General features: G+C 37.9%; 1 protein-coding gene across 1 annotated transcript in view; it reads left to right on the forward strand.

Annotated features, from left to right (window-relative positions):
* LOC104696063 (adhesion G protein-coupled receptor A3) overlaps positions 1-14329 on the forward strand; it is a 263063-nt gene extending 248734 nt beyond the window's left edge. The window contains exons 18-19 of the mRNA XM_039554100.1: positions 6485-6580; positions 9779-14329. Of these exons, the coding sequence (XP_039410034.1) occupies positions 6485-6580; positions 9779-11000 (1318 nt within the window). The 3' untranslated portion in view covers positions 11001-14329. The remainder of the gene's footprint in view (positions 1-6484; positions 6581-9778) is intronic.
* Positions 14330-19774: the final 5445 nt, after the last annotated feature.

The following is a 19774-nucleotide window of genomic DNA, read 5'->3' on the forward strand; positions in this document are numbered from 1 at the left end:
AGCAAATGGGTTTGCAGCCATTTGATAGGTGAGGTTTCAGATCTTCTGACACTGACTAACATTGTCCCACTTTGTTGCCCAGGTTCCCATGACTCTTTAAGGACACATGAAGAAGAGTATTTAAAATCCTTTCTCATGGCCAGTTTTAATAAAAAACCAGAGACTAGTTTTGTCAGATAGAGGCCTGGACATCTTAAGCTGAGCAGACAAATCTGCAGAGACTTTTCTTAATCAATTTTTTTAATTCATCTTTCTGCAATTTAGTGTCTGGCTCTAAATGGAAAAGATTATACATATTCTCACAAGGACATTATGACGATTAATTAATTAATGTTTGCAAAGCTCTTAAGTTGCATTAAGATCTAGAAAGAAGGGGTATATATAAATTAAATTAATAACTACCTGTACAGTGACCTTTGTTTCTTCTGTGCTGAATGAGTGAAAGGTCTTCTGGAAAAAAAAACAGTGGACTGTGAATAGGCAGTTAAAGAGAATAACAATATTGGCACATAAAAGGTGATAAATAGGGTTTTCACACAACCCTTACTTCTGCTATTATGTACCGTTTAAAGCCTGACTCACAAAATTAAAGCTTATTTTAGCATTATTAGTTGATTCTTTGTCTTTTTTTTTATCTGTATTCTCCATATTTAGATGTCCTTTGCAGACAGGAGAAAAGTTCTGAAGGAAATATAGGTTATTTCTCTTCAAAAAGGTCGTTAAGAGAAACAAGCATATTATTTGTAAATATGTTTGTAAGTCAAGACTATCTGGGAATAGGATTTTAAATTGTTGGGGTTTTTTCATAAAGGAAAAGTATATTCTCAAAATCCCATAATTTCTACAAAGCCTTATTTTTATTTATCAAAATTCCCAGGAAAAAGGATCACAAAATGATGTGATGCATGAAAAATTCAGGAAGAATAATTTGAAAATCAGGCTCATAAATTCAGCTTTCTACAGAGCAGCTACTTCTCTGCCTGCCTCCTGGGTACTTGAACTGTGGCATCTGGTTAGCTCAGAACTTAATGACCATTTTCTATATGGATTACATTTTACAAAGATGTTAAATCAAATCCCAGCTCAAGGAAAAAGAAAAGGGAAAGTCGTCTTGCTGTGACCCTTCTTTTATTTTGATGTTTATTTTGCAGGTGGCTAGTAGATTGACGTCTCTTCTTATATGAACTGTGCCCTAAACATAAGTAAAGCTAAACTGATTTTTTTTTTTTTTTTTTTTTTTTTTTTTTGTACTGCAGGCAGAAAATAAAATAAATTAATGCTTTGGTGGTATCTTCATATATATTTAACATGTACCTTTCTAGATTTGTGCATGCAGAGAGGAATAAAGTTAAATATGTGTACATTTTAATCAAGTAATATCTGCAATAAAGACTATTTGAAGCTTTAAAATCACTTCCTGATACATTGCCATTTTGCCAACATCTGCAGAAAAAACCCTTATAGTCAGTCTTGCATTACACCTCTAAAGCCAAGGTCTGGTCCTTTTTTGGAAAAATTCAGAGTCAAGGTTCTTAATCTGGAAAAAATTGGGCTAGAGAATAGCCAGACACTCAAGCAAGAAATTCATCACTGGGTAGAACTCTCCTTTTACTTGCTGACTTACTGAGTAACATTTATGGAAATAAACTTAGCAGAATATACTGTATGTTATCAGTATGGATGCTGCCTGCAGGCTATTGCAGTCATTCTTGCTGACATTATCCTGTTTCTATCAGATTGGCTGTGTAGCTCCCAGTATTTTGTGGTAGAGTTCGCCTTACAAGAGGAGTTCTTGCCGAAAGGAAGCTGAAAAACAGTAAGGCAGGATGTCAACAAAGTGGCATCACCCCAGGCAGTGTCTGCTGCTCTGTTGGGGGGGGGTGTTTATGTCAGTGCATGCAATAAAAAATATTGTACTTGCTGGTCTCAGGCAGTCTCTGCAGCGGAAACTTAGGGGTTCCCTGGAATGTTCAAGGAATGTGATTCCTCCCCTTCAGCTTACTGCCCATCATTTGCTCATGTCTGCACAGCCTGGTTTTCAGGCCGAAGGTGTTGCTGCACTGCAGCGAGAGGTCCGAGTGCACCCTGCTGAGGCCTACCAGGCTAGTTTTAATCTAATTAGCTTGGATAACAATGTTAGTGAAGATGTGATAGAATGAGCTTCAGTAAATAAATGTATGCTGATGTAAAAGCCTGCTAGGAATCATCAGAATGTCCCTGGGTGGCCAGCAACAACAATGTACAAATTTGAAAACCTCTTCCCAAGGGCTGTTGGAGCAATGGCTTAGCACTTGCTTCAAAGCCCCAAATCATCCCACAGATAGTTTATAGTTTTCCCCGTAAAACAGTTTGAAAATATTATGTAAGTTAACTGCTTATCAAGATAAAATTTTAGCTGGAAAATAAATTTTTGTTTTCTCCCTGGGGTTTCCTAGTCTTTAAGGATTTGCATGCATGGCTATCACAACTACAGCCAATCTCTCTGTGTTGTCTGCCTTCATCTTAACAGTCACATCACTCTTCTTACTGCTGCATATGGGGTTCCCTTACTGGTAGCCTGAGTATCACTGTCTGTGTTCTTGAATGGTAGAAGAGTAACACAAGCAGATGAAATTGGTTCTGGGTTACTGCGTGTTCTTTTTTGAAGAGGAGACAGTCTACTGGTAATGAGAAAAATTAGAAAATTAGCTCAGAAGTAGAAAAGGTAATTTGAAGACAAAAGCTGGTTACTGAACTAAAGGATACAGACCTTTAAAGTGTTAAAACTGTAAGACAGTCATAAGAGGAAATAGTAAATAAAAGGTAGGCAAACATTATAGGAAAAAGATGGAATTTTTTTTTTTTTAAATAAGAAAATATTCTTGGGGTGAGGGACAAAGATGGTTGAAAAGCATGTATTTTCTTAGTCTACAAGTCTACACTTCTGGTACAGCTTTGTTACTGCTTTATACTGTGAACAAGCTTACTGGACAGGAGCATCACCCGTTACTTTTTTTCCTTTTGTATGGCTGAAAGAGACCAAAAGTTGGGTGTGCAGCAGCATAAGAAGCAGAACCCAGCATCTCTCCAGTTAAAACCCTTACACTTGGACCACTTTAACTGGGCTGGAAAACCTGTTCTGTGAACAAGCTCAGGTGGGGCTATACCAAAGTGAATGGTGGTATTAGGGCTGCACGGCAAATAGCACACACAGGCTTCTCCAAAAGTCAGGCATTGGCAAGGCTTAGTGAATACTTGGAAGGCATCACCCTAATCAGAGGTTCATTCAGATAACACTGTGTTCTTCTTGCCCCTGCTTGAACCGAGAGAGGGGTAATTGGGTTTCTTGGGCTTGGAGACAAAATCCTAGATGCCATGATTTGCCCAGTCCCTTCATGTACAGTAACAGACAGGTGCCTTGTGTGTAAACATAGGATGGGAGTTAAGGAATTTCATTTTCTGCATGGCCTTCAACACCTAATCTCTCCTTGTTTTCTCATCTGTACAACAGGGACACCATTGTTTATTGACCACACAGGGGGCTGTAGGGCTAAATTAATTAATGTTAACAACCCTTTGATTCTCTTAGATAAAGGTTTTCTAGAAGTATGAAGAATAGCTATTTATTATCTATGTTTTGTCACTTTTTATTTATGCCCTATTCTACTGCAGCTTTTTCTTCAGAATTATTTGCCCTATTATCTGATCTGCATGAAAAGAAGAAATCGATAACAACTAATGATTGCATTAAAAGTAATGTTTGAAAAGACTGGTCTAAATTTATTCATTTCAAGTGTACTTCCTCACAACTAACATGTATATGAAACCTTTTGATCAATGTGTCTTTTCTTTGGTGGCTTTGCAATATGGTCTTTTCTTGTTTATATACTGTTTAAGGTATCCATGAGCTCACAAAAATGGACAAGAGTATGCACTTCTGCTCTTACAATTAATTTCTTTATCTTTGATTGTGTTTTCTGTTTGGTCTATTTTAATCCTATTCCTCTCTTGCTGACTTTTCTTCTATTCAACAGCTTCAAGAATCCTGAGCCCACCAATGCAGAATCATTTGTATACATCATCATTTCTATTTGCTGTTTTCTTTTTTTCCCCCTCCCCCCCCCCCCCTCAGTGAGGCAGTGTGATGTGCTGGATATCAGTACAGTGCACCTCAGGTACACTGAAACATTTGACTTCACCTTGTGTCATTTCTAGAATGTATTTTCTTGCCCTTAGCCCTGAGCCACAACAGGAATTTGGCCAGATTGTGCCACATTTCTGCAGCACTGTGTAGCTAAGTGCTTCCAGAACATCTGTTGCTGCTGTTGTGTTCAGCAGCCTGCTTAAAGTGTGAGCTGTGAAGTAGATTATCTAACGCACAAATACTGGTTTGTCTGAAACTTTAGATAAGAATTGATTTATATGTATGTATCCAATCTGTAAAAAGTGGTGGCACTGCAAAAAATGAAATTATAGGTTGCGTTTTAGGTAAATTCTATGGTGTAATCACTTCAGATGAGTTAGAAATGCAGTTTCCTGTACTTGCTTCTGTATTCCTATTTTTTCTGCTCCTTACTATTTCTTACATAATTTGAGATTCACTTTTCTGTGCCTCATTGCTGTACCCTAGTAATTTCCTGAATTTCAAAAATGCCATTGAAAAGGTCTTTTTTAAAAATAATAATAAGCTATTAAAGTAGCTTATTCAACATGCTCATGTCAGAAGGTATTTACAATCATTAAAGTGCAGTGAATGAATGGATTTTGTAGGCAGGCAGCTTGTTCATTGGAGTTGTTGAGATCTTCAGAATAAGCCAAGTTGAAGAAAAAACATATACTCAGTGACTTTGAATTTATAAAATCTGAAGGGCTTCCTGATGAATGCAAAATATGATTTTCTCTGATCTGTTTACAGTTTAGACCATTAGGACAAAGATTGACTGTAAATACTAAGATGAAATTTATGTTATGACCCATAATTCTGCTTTGGAAGGAGGTGGGAAAAGAGGTTAAGAAATTCTAACCCTAATTCTGGGCTTGAATTAAATGCTGATTTATTTAATCTTATTTACTATTACTCTGTGTAAAAAATCCTACCTTGCAATGACTGTGAAATTTCCTAATATTTATAATACATTATAGAAAACAAGTGGCTAGATTGTGAATGTGTCCCACACATTACCAGGTTCCTCTTAGACCTGAGGGACAACATAGCAGCAGTGACTCGGAAGTGTCTGTATCCCTGCATACTGTATCCACATCAAAGAAGAGGCTTGAAAAGAAATTAATTTTGTCTGCCAACAGAGGAGCATTGGTTAAGCCAGGAAATGAGTCAGGATTTCAGAGAACCATCTGCGCTTCTAGGTGCAGTGGAACATTTTCCCTTTTGCCACTGAGCAGCTTCCAGCTGCAGGAATGGGGGCTGATGCTCTCCACCTCAGAGACTACAGTGGTGGCAATGCTGTGCTCCAGGCATGATTTTGTGTTTTGCTTATATAAATGGAAAACGTGATGGTGGTTCATTTTGCTGAATTTGGACACAGGCATGAAGGATGCCAAATTCTGTGAGATCCCCTGGGACTTTAAGGTAGCCTAATGATCCTACATTGTAATGACTGCTGCCTCCAAGTAGTTCAGTGGCATTTAACCTGTTAAAGGGGTGTGAAGCTCTGTGTTTTCTGTCTTTACCGAAAGATTAACAGTTTTCAGATCTTGCTGAAGCCTTAGAAGCACTCACATTTTAATGCATTTGCAAGGCTGGGTATTGAAAGAGTGAAGAAAGTGAGGTATATGCAAAGTCCTCCCAATTTCTTCAGATTTTTCCCTGTGCAGAAATAAATCTAAACGTTTTACCAAGTGGACTGCCCCTTTTCTCTTTGGCTAACTGAGCTTCCTTTCTTTTATCATGTGGGAGATATGAAAATGCTTCTGTGATTTCACTGAATTTCCCTGGGAACATTTTTATGTTAAAGTGAATAAAGCTGCTTTGCCTGAATTTTTTTTAATTTATAATGCTTACATATTTAATAACTATTATTATTATTAACATATTAATAACTATTATGTTACATTATGTATAATATAACTATTATATTATATATATTTAACTATACATATTAATAACTATTATATTTAATAACTATTAAATATAAGTATCTAGGTGAGGGGAATAACTTTATTTAGGATTTAGGTTCTGTCATTAGACAATGTTTTGTTTTTCATATTACTTCGTAGCTACATTTACTAAAATTGTAAATCAAGAGTTTGTTAAAAGTGGGTCCATATAAATATTAAATACTAAATATTAGGCTTTCTGCTCTTTGCTTCATAGAGCACAGTGCTTATTGTGACAATACTTCATTCTTTGCTTTTCTGGTTTTAGAGACATGTTTAATGTTTCAGCAATATTTTATTCCCAAAATATTTCAAGAAGGTACAATTATTTTAAAAGTATTTTCAACTACAAGTCAGGCAAATTAAAATATCAGTTATTATTTCTCAACAGATTTTACCTGATTAGTGGTGGAGTTCCGTTCATTATCTGTGGGATTACAGCAGCAACCAATATCAATAATTATGGGATTGAAGGCAATGCACCATAGTAAGTATGAACTACTATCATATAACTTTTAAGGAAAACATATTATTTTTTTTATCCCAGTAAATGTAGCTGACTTCATAAAGGGTACAGGCATGCAATTTGGGATGATACTTGTTATGAAATTCTATTAAATATTGGCTGTGAAAGAGCAATGTCTTAATCTGGAGCTTGCTGCTTCACCTCCACCAATTTGACTCCATTACTGTCAATACAATCACCTTTCATTTACAGAATTACTCTTCATTTACATCTGAATAAGTGAAAGATATTAAAAATGCCTAATGAGTAGCATATCTAATACATCTATTGATTAATTAAATATTTTCGTTTTATTATCTACCTTGATTTAATATCCTTCATGTGACTTAGAGCAATTTACAAATAGTGATGTAAGAAAAGGACAAGCAAAAATCCCTTTCCCACCTCCTCCACTCCTGCCCCTTCATTAAAACCCAAATATTTTGGATTTCCACCACCTGGAAATGTTCCAGTCACAATATCTGGCAATCCTGACATAATCCTCTTGTGTCCTTGTGTGTAGGTGGGTGTTCAGTAGAACTGCACAAGCTCTTCAGGCATCACATTATTATTAGTTCTTGGCATGAAGCATGAGGTATCCATAAGTACAGTAAGTCTTTCCATAAAAGCGTAGCAGAAAGTGAATTAGACTGCAAAGTTAAATACAGTGTGTGTAACACATCAGCATGGCAGTGACTGGCACACTAATGGATATTTTACTACTCTGGCAGCACTAATACTCTAGAGGACATCACTCTTAGTTAGACGCTTTGAGCATCTATTGTAACACATTTGAAACTGGTTGTGTTCTGGGCATGAAAAGTGGCAACCAAGGAGAATGGTTCATGAGTGAGCATCTGGCTCCTTAAAGACATTTTTGTAGGTAATTGAAATTTAAATTCCAATAAGAAATCAGTGCATACCATGGCTAACTGTTTGCTCTGCCTAGGGCCCAACTCATATACTTATTCAAAGTTATCCAATTAATCAGCGAGTTTATAATCAACAGTGTCTTACAAAACTCTGTTATTTATGTTCATAAAGATGAGACATTTTTCATTTTGGTGCAGTTACTGATATTATACTTCTTTTATCATGTTAATGTAGCAAATCAATACCTGGTGCCACAGTGTGCACAGAAAACAAGGGACAGATGAGGAATGGTTATAAGACTGAGCAAAAAGACAGCTTCTAATTCAATGGCAGCATAGTGAATTATGTGCCTTATTCATTTTTTATGGTATTAGTAAGGTAAATGTAGATGCACAAACTTGAACTTTTTTTACAGAATAGATTTTGTAAGTGATCCACGATGAGATTCTACTTGAAATAAGAGCATCCCATGAGACTGCTCCACTCAGGAGCATTCCACTCTCTACTTTGCATCAAATACACAGCATTCAAATGTATTTCAAGTATCCACATAGCTTTGTGTTCTCTGCTTATCCAATTAACTATAGGTGGTAATTTACCTATGTTTTCACAAATATCTTTCAGAGAATCTTTTCTCGTGCCTGTCTAACAGCAAATTATACTCATATAAAAATATATATAAGTATTTTATATATACTTATATAGTGTATATGAAAAATACTCTTGGGAGTGTTTTTAAGTTCATTAATACATGTGTGTATGTTTTTGTTTAAGGTTCAGATTTCAAAAATTCAAAGTCGTTATTCTGCAGTTTCTTGTTGAAACACCCAGTGGGACTGTTTCTATTTAGCTGAGAGGTTCTCAGCCTGGCAGAAAAAGTCATTCTGCCCTTTTTATAGTAACTTGTAGGTAATTTCTGGATCGACAAGAATCTGATATCACAAGTTTTCTCACTGGAACTGGAGAAACTGCAACTAATCACACATGCCTAAATGAATGTGAAGTGTCACACCATGTCACTTTTAGAGCTGGAATCATAATGACAGATCACCTGGTCTGTCTTTCTGACCCAGGGGGAAATTAGCTATATCCAAACCATTCCTGACAGTTATTTATCTGAGGTACTTTAAATGCGCCCGTAATGGATAGACCACATTTCATTCCAACAGCTTATTATCCTAATTGTCCTAACAGCTAAGAAACTTTTTTAAAAATCTAATTTAGATCTTTCTTGCTGCAGTTTAAGCCCATTACTTCTTGTCCAAGAGATAAAGTAACTTACTCGTCTTTCCAGAAATCCATGCAATATTTAGGATATAAGAACATAATAGCAGCTGTACTAGGCTGTACTACCAGCTCAGTTCCCTGTCCGCACTATGGCTAAAAGCAGATCATAGAGAAGAGTCAAAACCAGGCAAATATTCCTTCTCCCTCTAACCCATATTCTGCCAGTTTCCATGTAGGATTTCATTAGTGTTTTTTCCCCCGTGTTTGTTCGATCAGATCATTCGTCCTTAAGACAGTCCTCTTAGACTCATACTGGCCTGTGAGCTAATTTAAGCTGCTCTAAAACAGTTATGGTTATATTATTTAAAGCCTAGCAAACCATGATCATGCTACAATGATATTATGCTACCAAGGTAGCATAATCACAAAGAGACCATCACTTTCCTTAATTTTTCTGAGGACATTCAAACTGACATGGATGAACTCCCAGCAACTCTAGAAACAGTGCAGAATTCAGAAATGGCATATATCTTTCAGGTCTGTTCACTGCAAAAAGTGGTGACAGTTCAACTGGAAGTCTTTTTTCAGGCTCTCTTGGTACTCAGGCTGTTCTCTGGCAAGAAGAAAATTCTCTAAGAACAATCTTTACCCTTAAGAATTTGTTGCAATGTTCATTGATACAAACATCTGAAATCTGTACATTTCTATTGCTCACATACAGTGTATAAACTATGCCTCATTTGCTTTTAATCAAAGTATTAGTGCTGACATTTTTAATAGTAGAAAAAAGGGTTGACATAAATGGTCTTCTACTTCACTGCAATTCCAGAGTCTAAGCTGACCTATATTTCTTGGAAATTTTCAGTTTTAATAGTGTCTAAATTATCCTATCTATTCTATTCTATTAAAAATTAGAAATTGATGTCTCAGTTTAATTAATATTAAAGACACATGTCCTGTCTCCACAGTTTGAACTTCTGAGATATTGTTGTGTCATATCAGTCAGAGATCAGTCAGCTGTCCATCACATCTAATGTGGTCTCTGAAATGTTCTTGACTCTGTCTTTTTGTTGTTTTCAGTTGCTGGATGGCCTGGGAGCCCAGTCTCGGTGCTTTTTATGGGCCAGTGGCATTCATTGTGCTGGTGACCTGTGTTTACTTTCTCTGCACGTACGTGCAACTGAAGCGCCATCCTGAACGCAAGTACGAGCTAAAGGAAAAGACAGAAGATCCACAGAGAATGCCAAGTACTGATGTGGGCCATGGTCATATTACAGACCCTGTGTCCGTTCCCCAGGCAACCTGCCCCATGATTTCTTCTTCCTTATTGGAAAATGAGCATTCATTTAAGGCTCAGCTTCGAGCCGCAGCATTCACTTTGTTCCTGTTTACTGCCACTTGGACCTTTGGAGCACTTGCAGTATCTCAAGGTCATTTCTTGGATATGATATTTAGCTGTCTTTATGGAGCCTTCTGTGTGACCTTGGGGCTTTTCATCCTGATCCATCACTGTGCTAAGCGAGATGATGTGTGGCATTGCTGGTGGTCCTGTTGCCCATCCAAAAGGAACACCTATTCTGTGCAAGTTAACGTGCGCCCAAAGGTTAACGTCAATGGCGACACTCAAGTTCATGCACCTTGTCTTCAGGAATCACCGTGTCCCAACAAGTCAGCTGTGTTTAATCACCCAGCAGCGAGCCACTGCAAACTCACTAACCTGCAAGCAGTTCAGAACCATGTTAACTGCCTGTCACCTGTGACACCATGCTGTGCAAAAATGCACTGTGATCAGCTGCTTGATGATGAGGCTCACATTCATGTCCACAATGAGGGAACCTTCAGACCCAATATGCACATTCATAGATGTCTGAAAAGCAGAACTAAGCCACGTTACTTCAGTCGGCACAGGTCTGCAGGGGAAAGAGAGTACGCCTATCACATCCCCTCAAGCATTGACGGCAGCATCCACAGCTCCCACACAGACAGTCCCCACAGCACACACGAGAGCCAGTCAGGTCACAGGAGGGCCTGCTGCTCAAAAAGTGATCCATACCCTACCGTCAACCAGCCCGAAAGTAGCGACGCAAGTACTGTAATATATAGTTGTGGTAAAATGCCAGAAAGTGACACTGTGCACCATCCAGCTCACTTTGAAATGCACCCACGGACACAGTCATTGCCATTTAATACAACAAATCACAACGGAATTCTCAAGGGAAACATGCATGAAGCCATGATATACAGCTCAGATAGTACAGGAAATATCAAAACTGGCCCTTGGAAAAATGAAACTACTGTGTAGTTTGTGGGCCATCATAACATGTTTTTTGCCCTAAACCATCATTATCTTTGTTTATATTCTGAGATGAATATGATGATATGTTTGTGTAGCCCATCAGTAAATTGTACGGCTTTTCATCTTCTTAATAAGAGTCAAAAAAGAGGGATAGTGACAGTTTTAAAGTGAAGGTATTTTTAAAAGAAAGTTATAAAATTATTCTGAAAGATAATGAGAAAATGAAGTCTAGACAATTGAATAAGAGAGGCAATATCCTTTTGTTATACAGAATGATATTTCTTTAGAAACATAATTTTCATTCATTGTTTTCACTTTTTTTCTGTCGTAATTTCAGACACTTTTTATAAACATATCAGCATCTTAAACTTTTACTTATTTATTTTTGTAGAAAAATATTATTACTGTGCCATGGATTTTAATCAGAAGTGGCTATGGTAGAAATGATAAACAGGATTTTATAAAATTGCAGCTTTTTAGATATACAAAAGTGATACTGCCTCTAAAAATCTTCTGTAGCATATGGCCTGTAAAGTCATGTAATGTACAGTCCCTGTTCTGTCCTTTTTCTTGTTGGAGAGAAGTGCTAGGTAATGTCTCTGTTACATCTTTGGTGCTGTATTGGTTGTATTTTGCATGACATATGTCAGGATATACCATTTGCTGTTTTCTAGTGTTACATGTGTTAAAGAACAAAAAAAAAGTGTTGTACAAGGCTGTGAAAAACCCTATTGATATTAATCTAGAGCATTATAAATCTACAGGAAAAGAAATCACTCTGCACTAGTTTAAGTGGCACAATCCTTTGTATAAGGTTATATGATAGCTTTGATAAGGGTCCACTCTAATGTCTTTACGGAGCATGCACTACTCATTGTACGTGGCACTGTGCAGTGTAATAGCAATTGTCTCAACAAGTTTTCCACTTCTTTGTAAAGTATGCCTTTTAAACAAATCTGTAAGCTGTTCCACAGTAACCTGTCCACATCTGTTAAGGTAGAGCAGTTTTACCATTAACTCTTTGAGGACTACAGTTATTTTCTTAAAGTAGCTTATTCTAGTTCAGAGATACTGTATATATGATATTGTCTATTTAGTTACATGATCAATGTAGTCCAGAGTTGTCAGGAAAGAGGAAGTTCAGTAATTTTGTGAAAACACACCTTCTTAGAATCCATCTGTTAATTTCACCACTTGCTTTCTGAAAACCCATTTCCTCCCCTAGCAAATTTCAGATTGTCTTAATCCTTTAATGCAAATTTGACCTTCAGAGAAGTTCTTTATGTTCATGATTTCTGCTAAATTGTAGGGCATTCCAGGGTCAGTAGCATTCTCTATTAACAAGGCTCTTGGCAAGATTTTTCATGTTTCCATGAACATCTGGACACAAAGCATCAACTCACAGTACAGAACTGCATCAGATTTATCCCTACATGAAATAAAACTGCTTTTTACAAATAGGAAGGGTGCAGAATAATAATAGATTTCAGAAAGTGAATGGGAGTATAGAGCTGTGAGAAAAATGTCTACAGTGGAAAGTGAACAGTGCATCCAGAAATGAGAGAAAAAGCACAGTTCTGTAGGGCCACACAAGAAAGTTCGCTGTCATGTCTTCACACAGACTTATGTAATTGCCGCAGAGAGGAAATAGAAAATTCCATTGAGAGATCATCAGTCTGTGATTCTCTGTGTATAAGTGGCAGAAGTCTTCACATACTTCAGCCCGATATTTTTCTGTTATTAGCAGTTTATTAGACTCTACCTTTTTTTTTTTAATGTAGGAATAAATTTCCTAATAGTGTACATAAAGATGACAATTATAATTGTTAGAATGTTATAAAAACATGTAAGTCAGATGAATGTGTTCTGCAGTGTTGCAGGTGGGAATTAGTACTCAAAGGGTTAATGCTCAGTATCTGAGTGCAAGAAATCTTGTTTTTCTGTATTTTTGTAAATTTGAAATATATATTGTAAAGTCCAGCAGTGCAATGTATCCATCTCAGATTGTGTATTTTTAAAAGGTGAGCAAGAAGAATGCACTAGGTGGTTGTCAAGTTTAAAGCCAATATTCAACAGTTTCATGACTGCTTCTTTAGCTAATACAAAAAAAAAAAGACAAAACACTGAGCTTTATTATGTATATGCTGTATATGCTTGAACTGTCTCTAAACTAAAATACAGTATTTTTCTTTGTTTGCATATTGAAATATTTTCTGTTTCATAATTGTTTTCTTTTAATAATACTTTTACTCATTCCACATAGACAGTGAGCCCTAGATAAACATAGACATAATGTGAAATCCACTTCTCTGTCTCAGCACTGTGTATATGTGTATTCTGTAACAGTAAAATTGTAGGAGGTCTGTAGACCATTATGCAAAATATCACACACACACACACACAGAGCCAAGATGAAATACTCACTCTGCAAGAATCCACTCAGTAAGCTCCTTTATTCAGCTTGTGTTTTAATCACCTCTGTTATTTTGTCTGAGAGGCCAATTCCATCTTCATAATGGCTTACAAAAAGTAAATAGGTGCTGCTTTCCACAGAATATCTTACATGATAAAACTCTCTGGAATTCAAACGTAAAATATTAAAACACTTTTCTTATTGTGTTAAAAATTAATTTAGTGAATATTTCTGGGCTAATTTGGAAGAGATGTGTTATGCAATAATCTGTTTGCATATTATTTTTTCAGAAAATATACAGTATATCTACAGAGGAGGAGACATGATATTAAATAAATATAAAAATGTTTTGTAACATCAAATTTGACCAAAATACTTTTTATGCTATTGACATTTTTTTTCCTTAAGATAAATGAGATAATTTCAATGCTTTGGAAGTCTGGTTTTGATTTATTGTGGGGTTTTGGTCAATTATAGTCAGTGAACCATTACTACTTTACCTGATTTTCTTCCCTATAAAAATAAAGTCAATGAAATAACCAGAGTGCAAGAGATATATTGTCCTAGTAAATTCCTTACAGACACATGTAACGTATTTTAAAATCAGTTTTAGTTTTGGTGATTCATTGATGACAAAAAAATGATTGAACAGATTTTACTGTTCACTTTCTGTCCGAGATTAAGCAAGAGGAATTTCATCCAAAAAAAGATAATTTTCAGAGAATGATGCAACCAACAGAAATCTGAATAGCTGCTACCAGGATAAAAATATGCTCTTGCTGTAGTGTTGTTCTCTGCGTATAGAAATTCCAGCTTTCACGACTGAATTTGAAGTCTCATAGGCTGTTTACAGGAAGAATTCCTACCCAGCCTCATATAATGAATTTGGGTGTAAAAATAAAGCATACATTTTTGCACATTATGTCTGGTCATATGTGTCGTTCCCAAGAAGTCTGTTGACTGTGTCTGCACTAATGTGACTGAGCAGTTGCTGTCAGTGGCCATAAACAGCTGTTTTCCTTCACCACACAGCTGCCTGCCAGCTACCCCGTGAGCACTGTATCCAGATGTTAACCCACCACGGGAGCTTCACTGGGGCTATACAGCATTCGTGTCTGAACCAAAGCAAAGTCTGTGCTTCAAGCAAAGTCAAGGCCACCTTTGATGGACAACATAGGCAATTGGGCAGCCTCCGCTTGAACACTAAGGGTTGAAGGCAGATAAATTTAATGGAAGTGGATTTAAGCAGTTTTAAGTCCTCCTCCCTCCATCTCTCTAAAGTACCTGCCTAGTAAGTTTACTGCCTACAGATATTTAACAAATCCAAACAAATCCAGGCAAAATTAGACAGTTGACCTAAAATTCCTGGTTAGTTGAAATGAGTGAAATAGCACAACCTAGTTAACAATCAGAGATGCCCAAGCGGGAGAAAACCTCTTTGGATGCTCTGTCACAAAGCTGCTTCAGGTTGGTTATGTGTGGGTCTAACCGTCCTGGGTCCCTGAAGATCTGAAATTGCTCTTGTGCACACACTGTTAAGGTTTACAAAGCTGATTTCAACTCCACAAATTTGTAAGTAGCTTCCACTGTAAATTATATGCTTTTTTACAATGAAGAGGTTATCTGACATTTCACTGTTTAGGAAAAAGAAAATTGTCATCACGATCAGGCTGGTAACCTTTTTATGATAGGATCTTCTTTGCATGGAAACAAGAAAAAGGAGACCACCTGTACTCCCACTGAGTTTTTGTTGCCTATGAAAAGAAATGTCAGGCTGATGAAGACATTGGCAGCTCAGCAGCTTCCTTGCCAGAACATGAATTCAAGTTCCTGTAGCAGCATCCTTCAATTTGGAAAGAAGCTGAAGAACACAGCTGGATCAATCAGAATGCATTGGCTGAATTTAAAGGCTGGCTGGCTGACTTCAGTTAAGCAATTTCAGTAGTAACTTGGTGCTCTAGGCAGCTTTTACGTGCTTAGTTAACTCTACAATGAAGGGAGCTTTTGGTTTCATTCTTTGGGGTTTTTTTTTGCTGTGCCCAGTTGACTATTTTCTAATTAGCAATTGAATAGCTAAGAAGAAAACTTGCTCTACAAATTACCTTGACTATAAGCCGTGGCTTTTTGTTCCCAGTTAGGGGGTTTGTGAAGGTGCAAGTGAATCCCTATTCCCTTACCTGAGTTTTTTCAGGACCCAAACAAGCAAGCATCAGTGAATTCAGGACAATATTAGAGGGCTCACTTCTCTACAGGGAGGGTTGAAATTTGGTTTGCAAACTCCAGAGCAATTCAACCTCAAACAATATCCTGCCTTGAAGTTGTGCAGCTGGCCATGCCTCTGAGGTAAGGGGGTTTTTGTAAACATGGTGTCTGCATACCCCATAGGTACTGCTGTCTCTTTACATTTTGATCTGTTTGAATTGTGTAGTGCCTTGCAGTCTGAATAACAAAATGAGTGACTGTTCCCATCAGCCCATCACTCTGCTCCAGCTGTTTGCCTTAACCTGCAGCACACTGCCAAGCAAGATTCTCCAGCATAATCAATGTTTTCATTCATTCCTTTATTTTATTGAGTATCCAAGGTACTCAATAACACCTGAGGAAGGCAGCCAGGAGGAGCTTATTTTGGGACTAGGGGGAATTTCTGGGAGAAGAGAAAGCAATAAAACACATTATTCATATTCTTCTCACACTACTTTCTTTTGTTAGCCCATTTGTTAGTGAGCTGTAAGCAGTTACAGTCACTTATTCCCTGATTCTTTCCACTGCAAGACCTTGTTCTCCACTAATTAGAACATAGCTGAAAGTTAACCATTTAGCTGGATTTATGCCCTCAGCAATTACTGCCCTCAGATGGATGATTTTACAGGGTTCAGCCAAAGCAGCTGCAATGTTTTCAGCAAAGAGGCTTGATGAAAGAATGTCTGTCCACAATAACACCTTTCAGTGATTCTATAATAGTTCTATCTTCGAGGCCCATTATTTGAAAACTTGGAGAAGTATGGCTATTATAAGAAAAGGGCATCTCTTGCTGTTTCTATAAAGTAAGTGGTTCACTACAGATAATTTAGCCACTAAAAATATCACAATATATTACTGTGAAATGGGTGCCTTCTTAGGATGTGTATGCCCCGACTGGGACCACACTCACTGATCCTGTGCTGCTGCTGCATGCCCTAGGGGCTCTAGAGGACCAGCCCTATAAATGATTTGCTTCAGCTGCCCTGAGCTAGGATTAGGATTGAAAGCAGTGGGGCTTGGTTCTCATGTTCTCTGCCAAATGCTCCAGCTTGTCTCCCCTTCACAGGCACCGTGATGGAATGAAGGAGGAAACTGACTGGTTTGTATGAGGGAGACAAATGCTAGGCTAAAAGAAATCAAAAAGAGAATGAGCTTCTAGCAGTGGATCGAGTTGAATGGAGCAAGCTGATCAGAAGGAGAGAGGTTGGTGTGAGTAGGGTGCTGCAACATGACTTGGGGAATAATGGAATGGAAAGGAAATGAGCAAAATTTAAAAGAGGAACTTGGAGGCTGGAAACAAACTGGGACCAAATTGATCATGGGGGAGAGGAGGAGGAAATAATTGTGTCCATGAGTCTTTCCAGTTTGGGTGTGAAAGCCAAGCTTTGTGATTCCTCTGCCATCAGTAAATACCTGAAAACCTACTAGAAAAATGGCTATTCACTTACAATGTTGTCCTCATACAAAATGACTGTATTAGTGCTGTCAGCTATTCCAGTAATGTGTCAGAAATCTGGGTATTGAATCACAGATGCTAAAAGCTGTTGATTAACCAGATATTTCATGTCCCACATGACAGAATATCTGTATTTTTAATGTCTTCTTTTGAAATCCCGGAGCTAAAGACAACCAATTTCAAACAGTGCAAGTGAAGCTGAAAGTCAAACACACCAAATTGAGGAACTGTTAGAATTAAGGCTGTCTTTGGAACCTTCATTCACAGCTTCAGTCTGTCTTTTGATGTTGTTTTTCAGTATTTGAGTTCATGCTGCTTTCTAACACTTTGGCTTTGATGCTGCACATTTAGTGTTCTTTAAATGTGTGCTTTTGTGTACATCTAGAGCTAAGCCAGTCAGTTCACTGTAAGCTTTCTTTTCTATCTTTTTTCCATGTTTTTATTTTTCTCCTGGAACTTTCAGAGAAGGGGTTCTTAGAAGAATTTTGATGTCGGAACTTTCTAGTAACACAAATTCTGCTTTTCTAACCTTCCCTGTGCTGAGTACTAGAATGGAAGAAGTGGATTGAAAGACTTCCCTTTGAGCTTCTTCTTACTGGGTTTTCTTCAATAGTTGTATAATTGTACCAAGTGTTGTCACTGCTATCAGGAGAAGGGGCAGGCTGAAGTCAGGAAGTGCCTGCCTGACTCTGCAGTCTGTGGGAACCCCGTACCTTATTGATGATAATTTGTGTTGACAAATGGGCTTCCTGTAAATCCCATCTTCCCTGCAACGGAGCCTGTACTGGAAAGCCTCCTATGGAGTAGATCCCTGGGGCTGCTGAGAAGGGCATCACATGCCCTGCCCCTCCAACCTGTAGGATGTGCCAGCTTTGGCCGCTGAGGGATGGACACACTTTTGTCTCTGGCAGTGTTAAGTGGCCTCCTCCAGCCAACAGCTAACCTTGCACACTGGGAGAGGTGTGCAGGTTTAGGTCATTATACAAAGGTCATTCTGCTGTGAGCTCCAAGAAAGTCTCTTTCCTTCAAACTCAGGCTTCCTTGCTAAGCCTGAGCCCATTGCCCAAGCCAGAAGCTGGGAAGTCCCAGTCCCCTTGACAAGATGACATAAGAATGCAACGTCAGCATGGAGGGGTGGTTCCTCTCCATCTGAAATAAAACGTATTGAAACTTTTTCTGTGTTCTTATATATGAGGAACAAAAAAGCAGGGAGGAGGGAGTTAAATGACCAGCTAATCTCTTCTAGGATAATAAGGGGAATAGCTTAAGTACTGCAACAAACAAAACAAACCCCCAGTCATTCTGAGTCAGTATGGAAGCCTTAATTCCAGCCTTATAACAATGTTGTGTTCCACCTGACAGCACAGCACAAGCAACGTGACACGCAGTCAAGGGCTACAGTACATTCAAAGTAACTACACTTCACCCACAGTGCTTTTCCCCTGGATAAAAAGAAGTTGTACACAGTTGTACCATGGAAATCTTTTCTGCATCTTTTGATACACTGGCGGGCTGTTCTACATTAAGGACCCACTTAGTGTAGGCATACACTTAAAATGTTTTTGTAATATTGGAGTGAAAAGAGGGAAAGTTACTTCTTTTTTTTTTTTTATTACACAAAAAGTCAGTCATCAGTGTTGTACTGAGATACTACTTCTCTTCAGTATGTAGATCACACAGAGCCAGAGAGCTCCATAACTGAGCACTACACCAAGAGTGAGAAGCAATGATGGGAAGTGAGAAAAAATCCTCTTACTATCAGCAGTTCTGAACTTTATCTGTAAGGGAATGATTTCAGATCATGCAATCTGCTTCATTAGCCCATTCAACTTCTCAGTGTGTTATTAAGGTTCAACTTGCTTAAAAAAGCCAGGAAGATCAGAATATGCCAATCAAATTTGGAGCAACTTAAACAGTCTGTGATATAAGTGGCTTACATATTTCATTGTAGGTTGATGTGGGGAAACTGCTGATACAGACAAAATATACAGGCTGTGATTTCAAAGGCCCTGGAGCTGTAGGATGAAAAAATCTTTAGCAAAAGTCCTTTTACTTAGACAAAGTAAGAAGAAAATACCTTATGTAGGAAATAGGAGTTTTGAATTTAAATCAGTGAAACAATGAAAGAAACTGACAAAGAGGCATTTTGAACAGCTCAGCACAGGCTTTCCTTCCTTGTGTAATCACTGCTGGATGTGAGGAAATGTTTAATTTATGCAGTCCTTAGTCAAACTCTTTTCAGTTCAGATGTAGAGTTGAAATTATAGGCAGGAACCTTTCCTTTGGTTTCCACAGGTCTTAGACTTAAATGCACAGTGAACAGCAAAGGCTCAGCATATGGTTTAGAAGATAATCTGGAGACTGACAAACTGCAGACCTCATTAAATAGAGGCTTTCTGTCATAGCATGGGGTCACATGTCCTGGCATGCATTCCCAAAGGGAAGGATCCAGAGGACAAGTGGGTGAAAATGAAGGAGAAATGGAGTATAAAGGGGAGGAGGGTGTTGTGATGGGTAATTGAAGGAGCACAAGTGCCTGCTGAAATGATGTGATCATAAGAGTAACCACAAGCCCTGGATGAGTAAAGGAATGTATTGAACAGGATTGCACTGGCGAGCCTGTTGCTGTTGTGATGGTCGCTCAGGAAGGATGATAAAAGATTAGATGAT

This window comes from Corvus cornix, chromosome 6 (assembly GCF_000738735.6).
Source record: "Corvus cornix cornix isolate S_Up_H32 chromosome 6, ASM73873v5, whole genome shotgun sequence".
In the NCBI taxonomy this organism is placed as follows: Eukaryota; Metazoa; Chordata; class Aves; order Passeriformes; family Corvidae; genus Corvus; species Corvus cornix.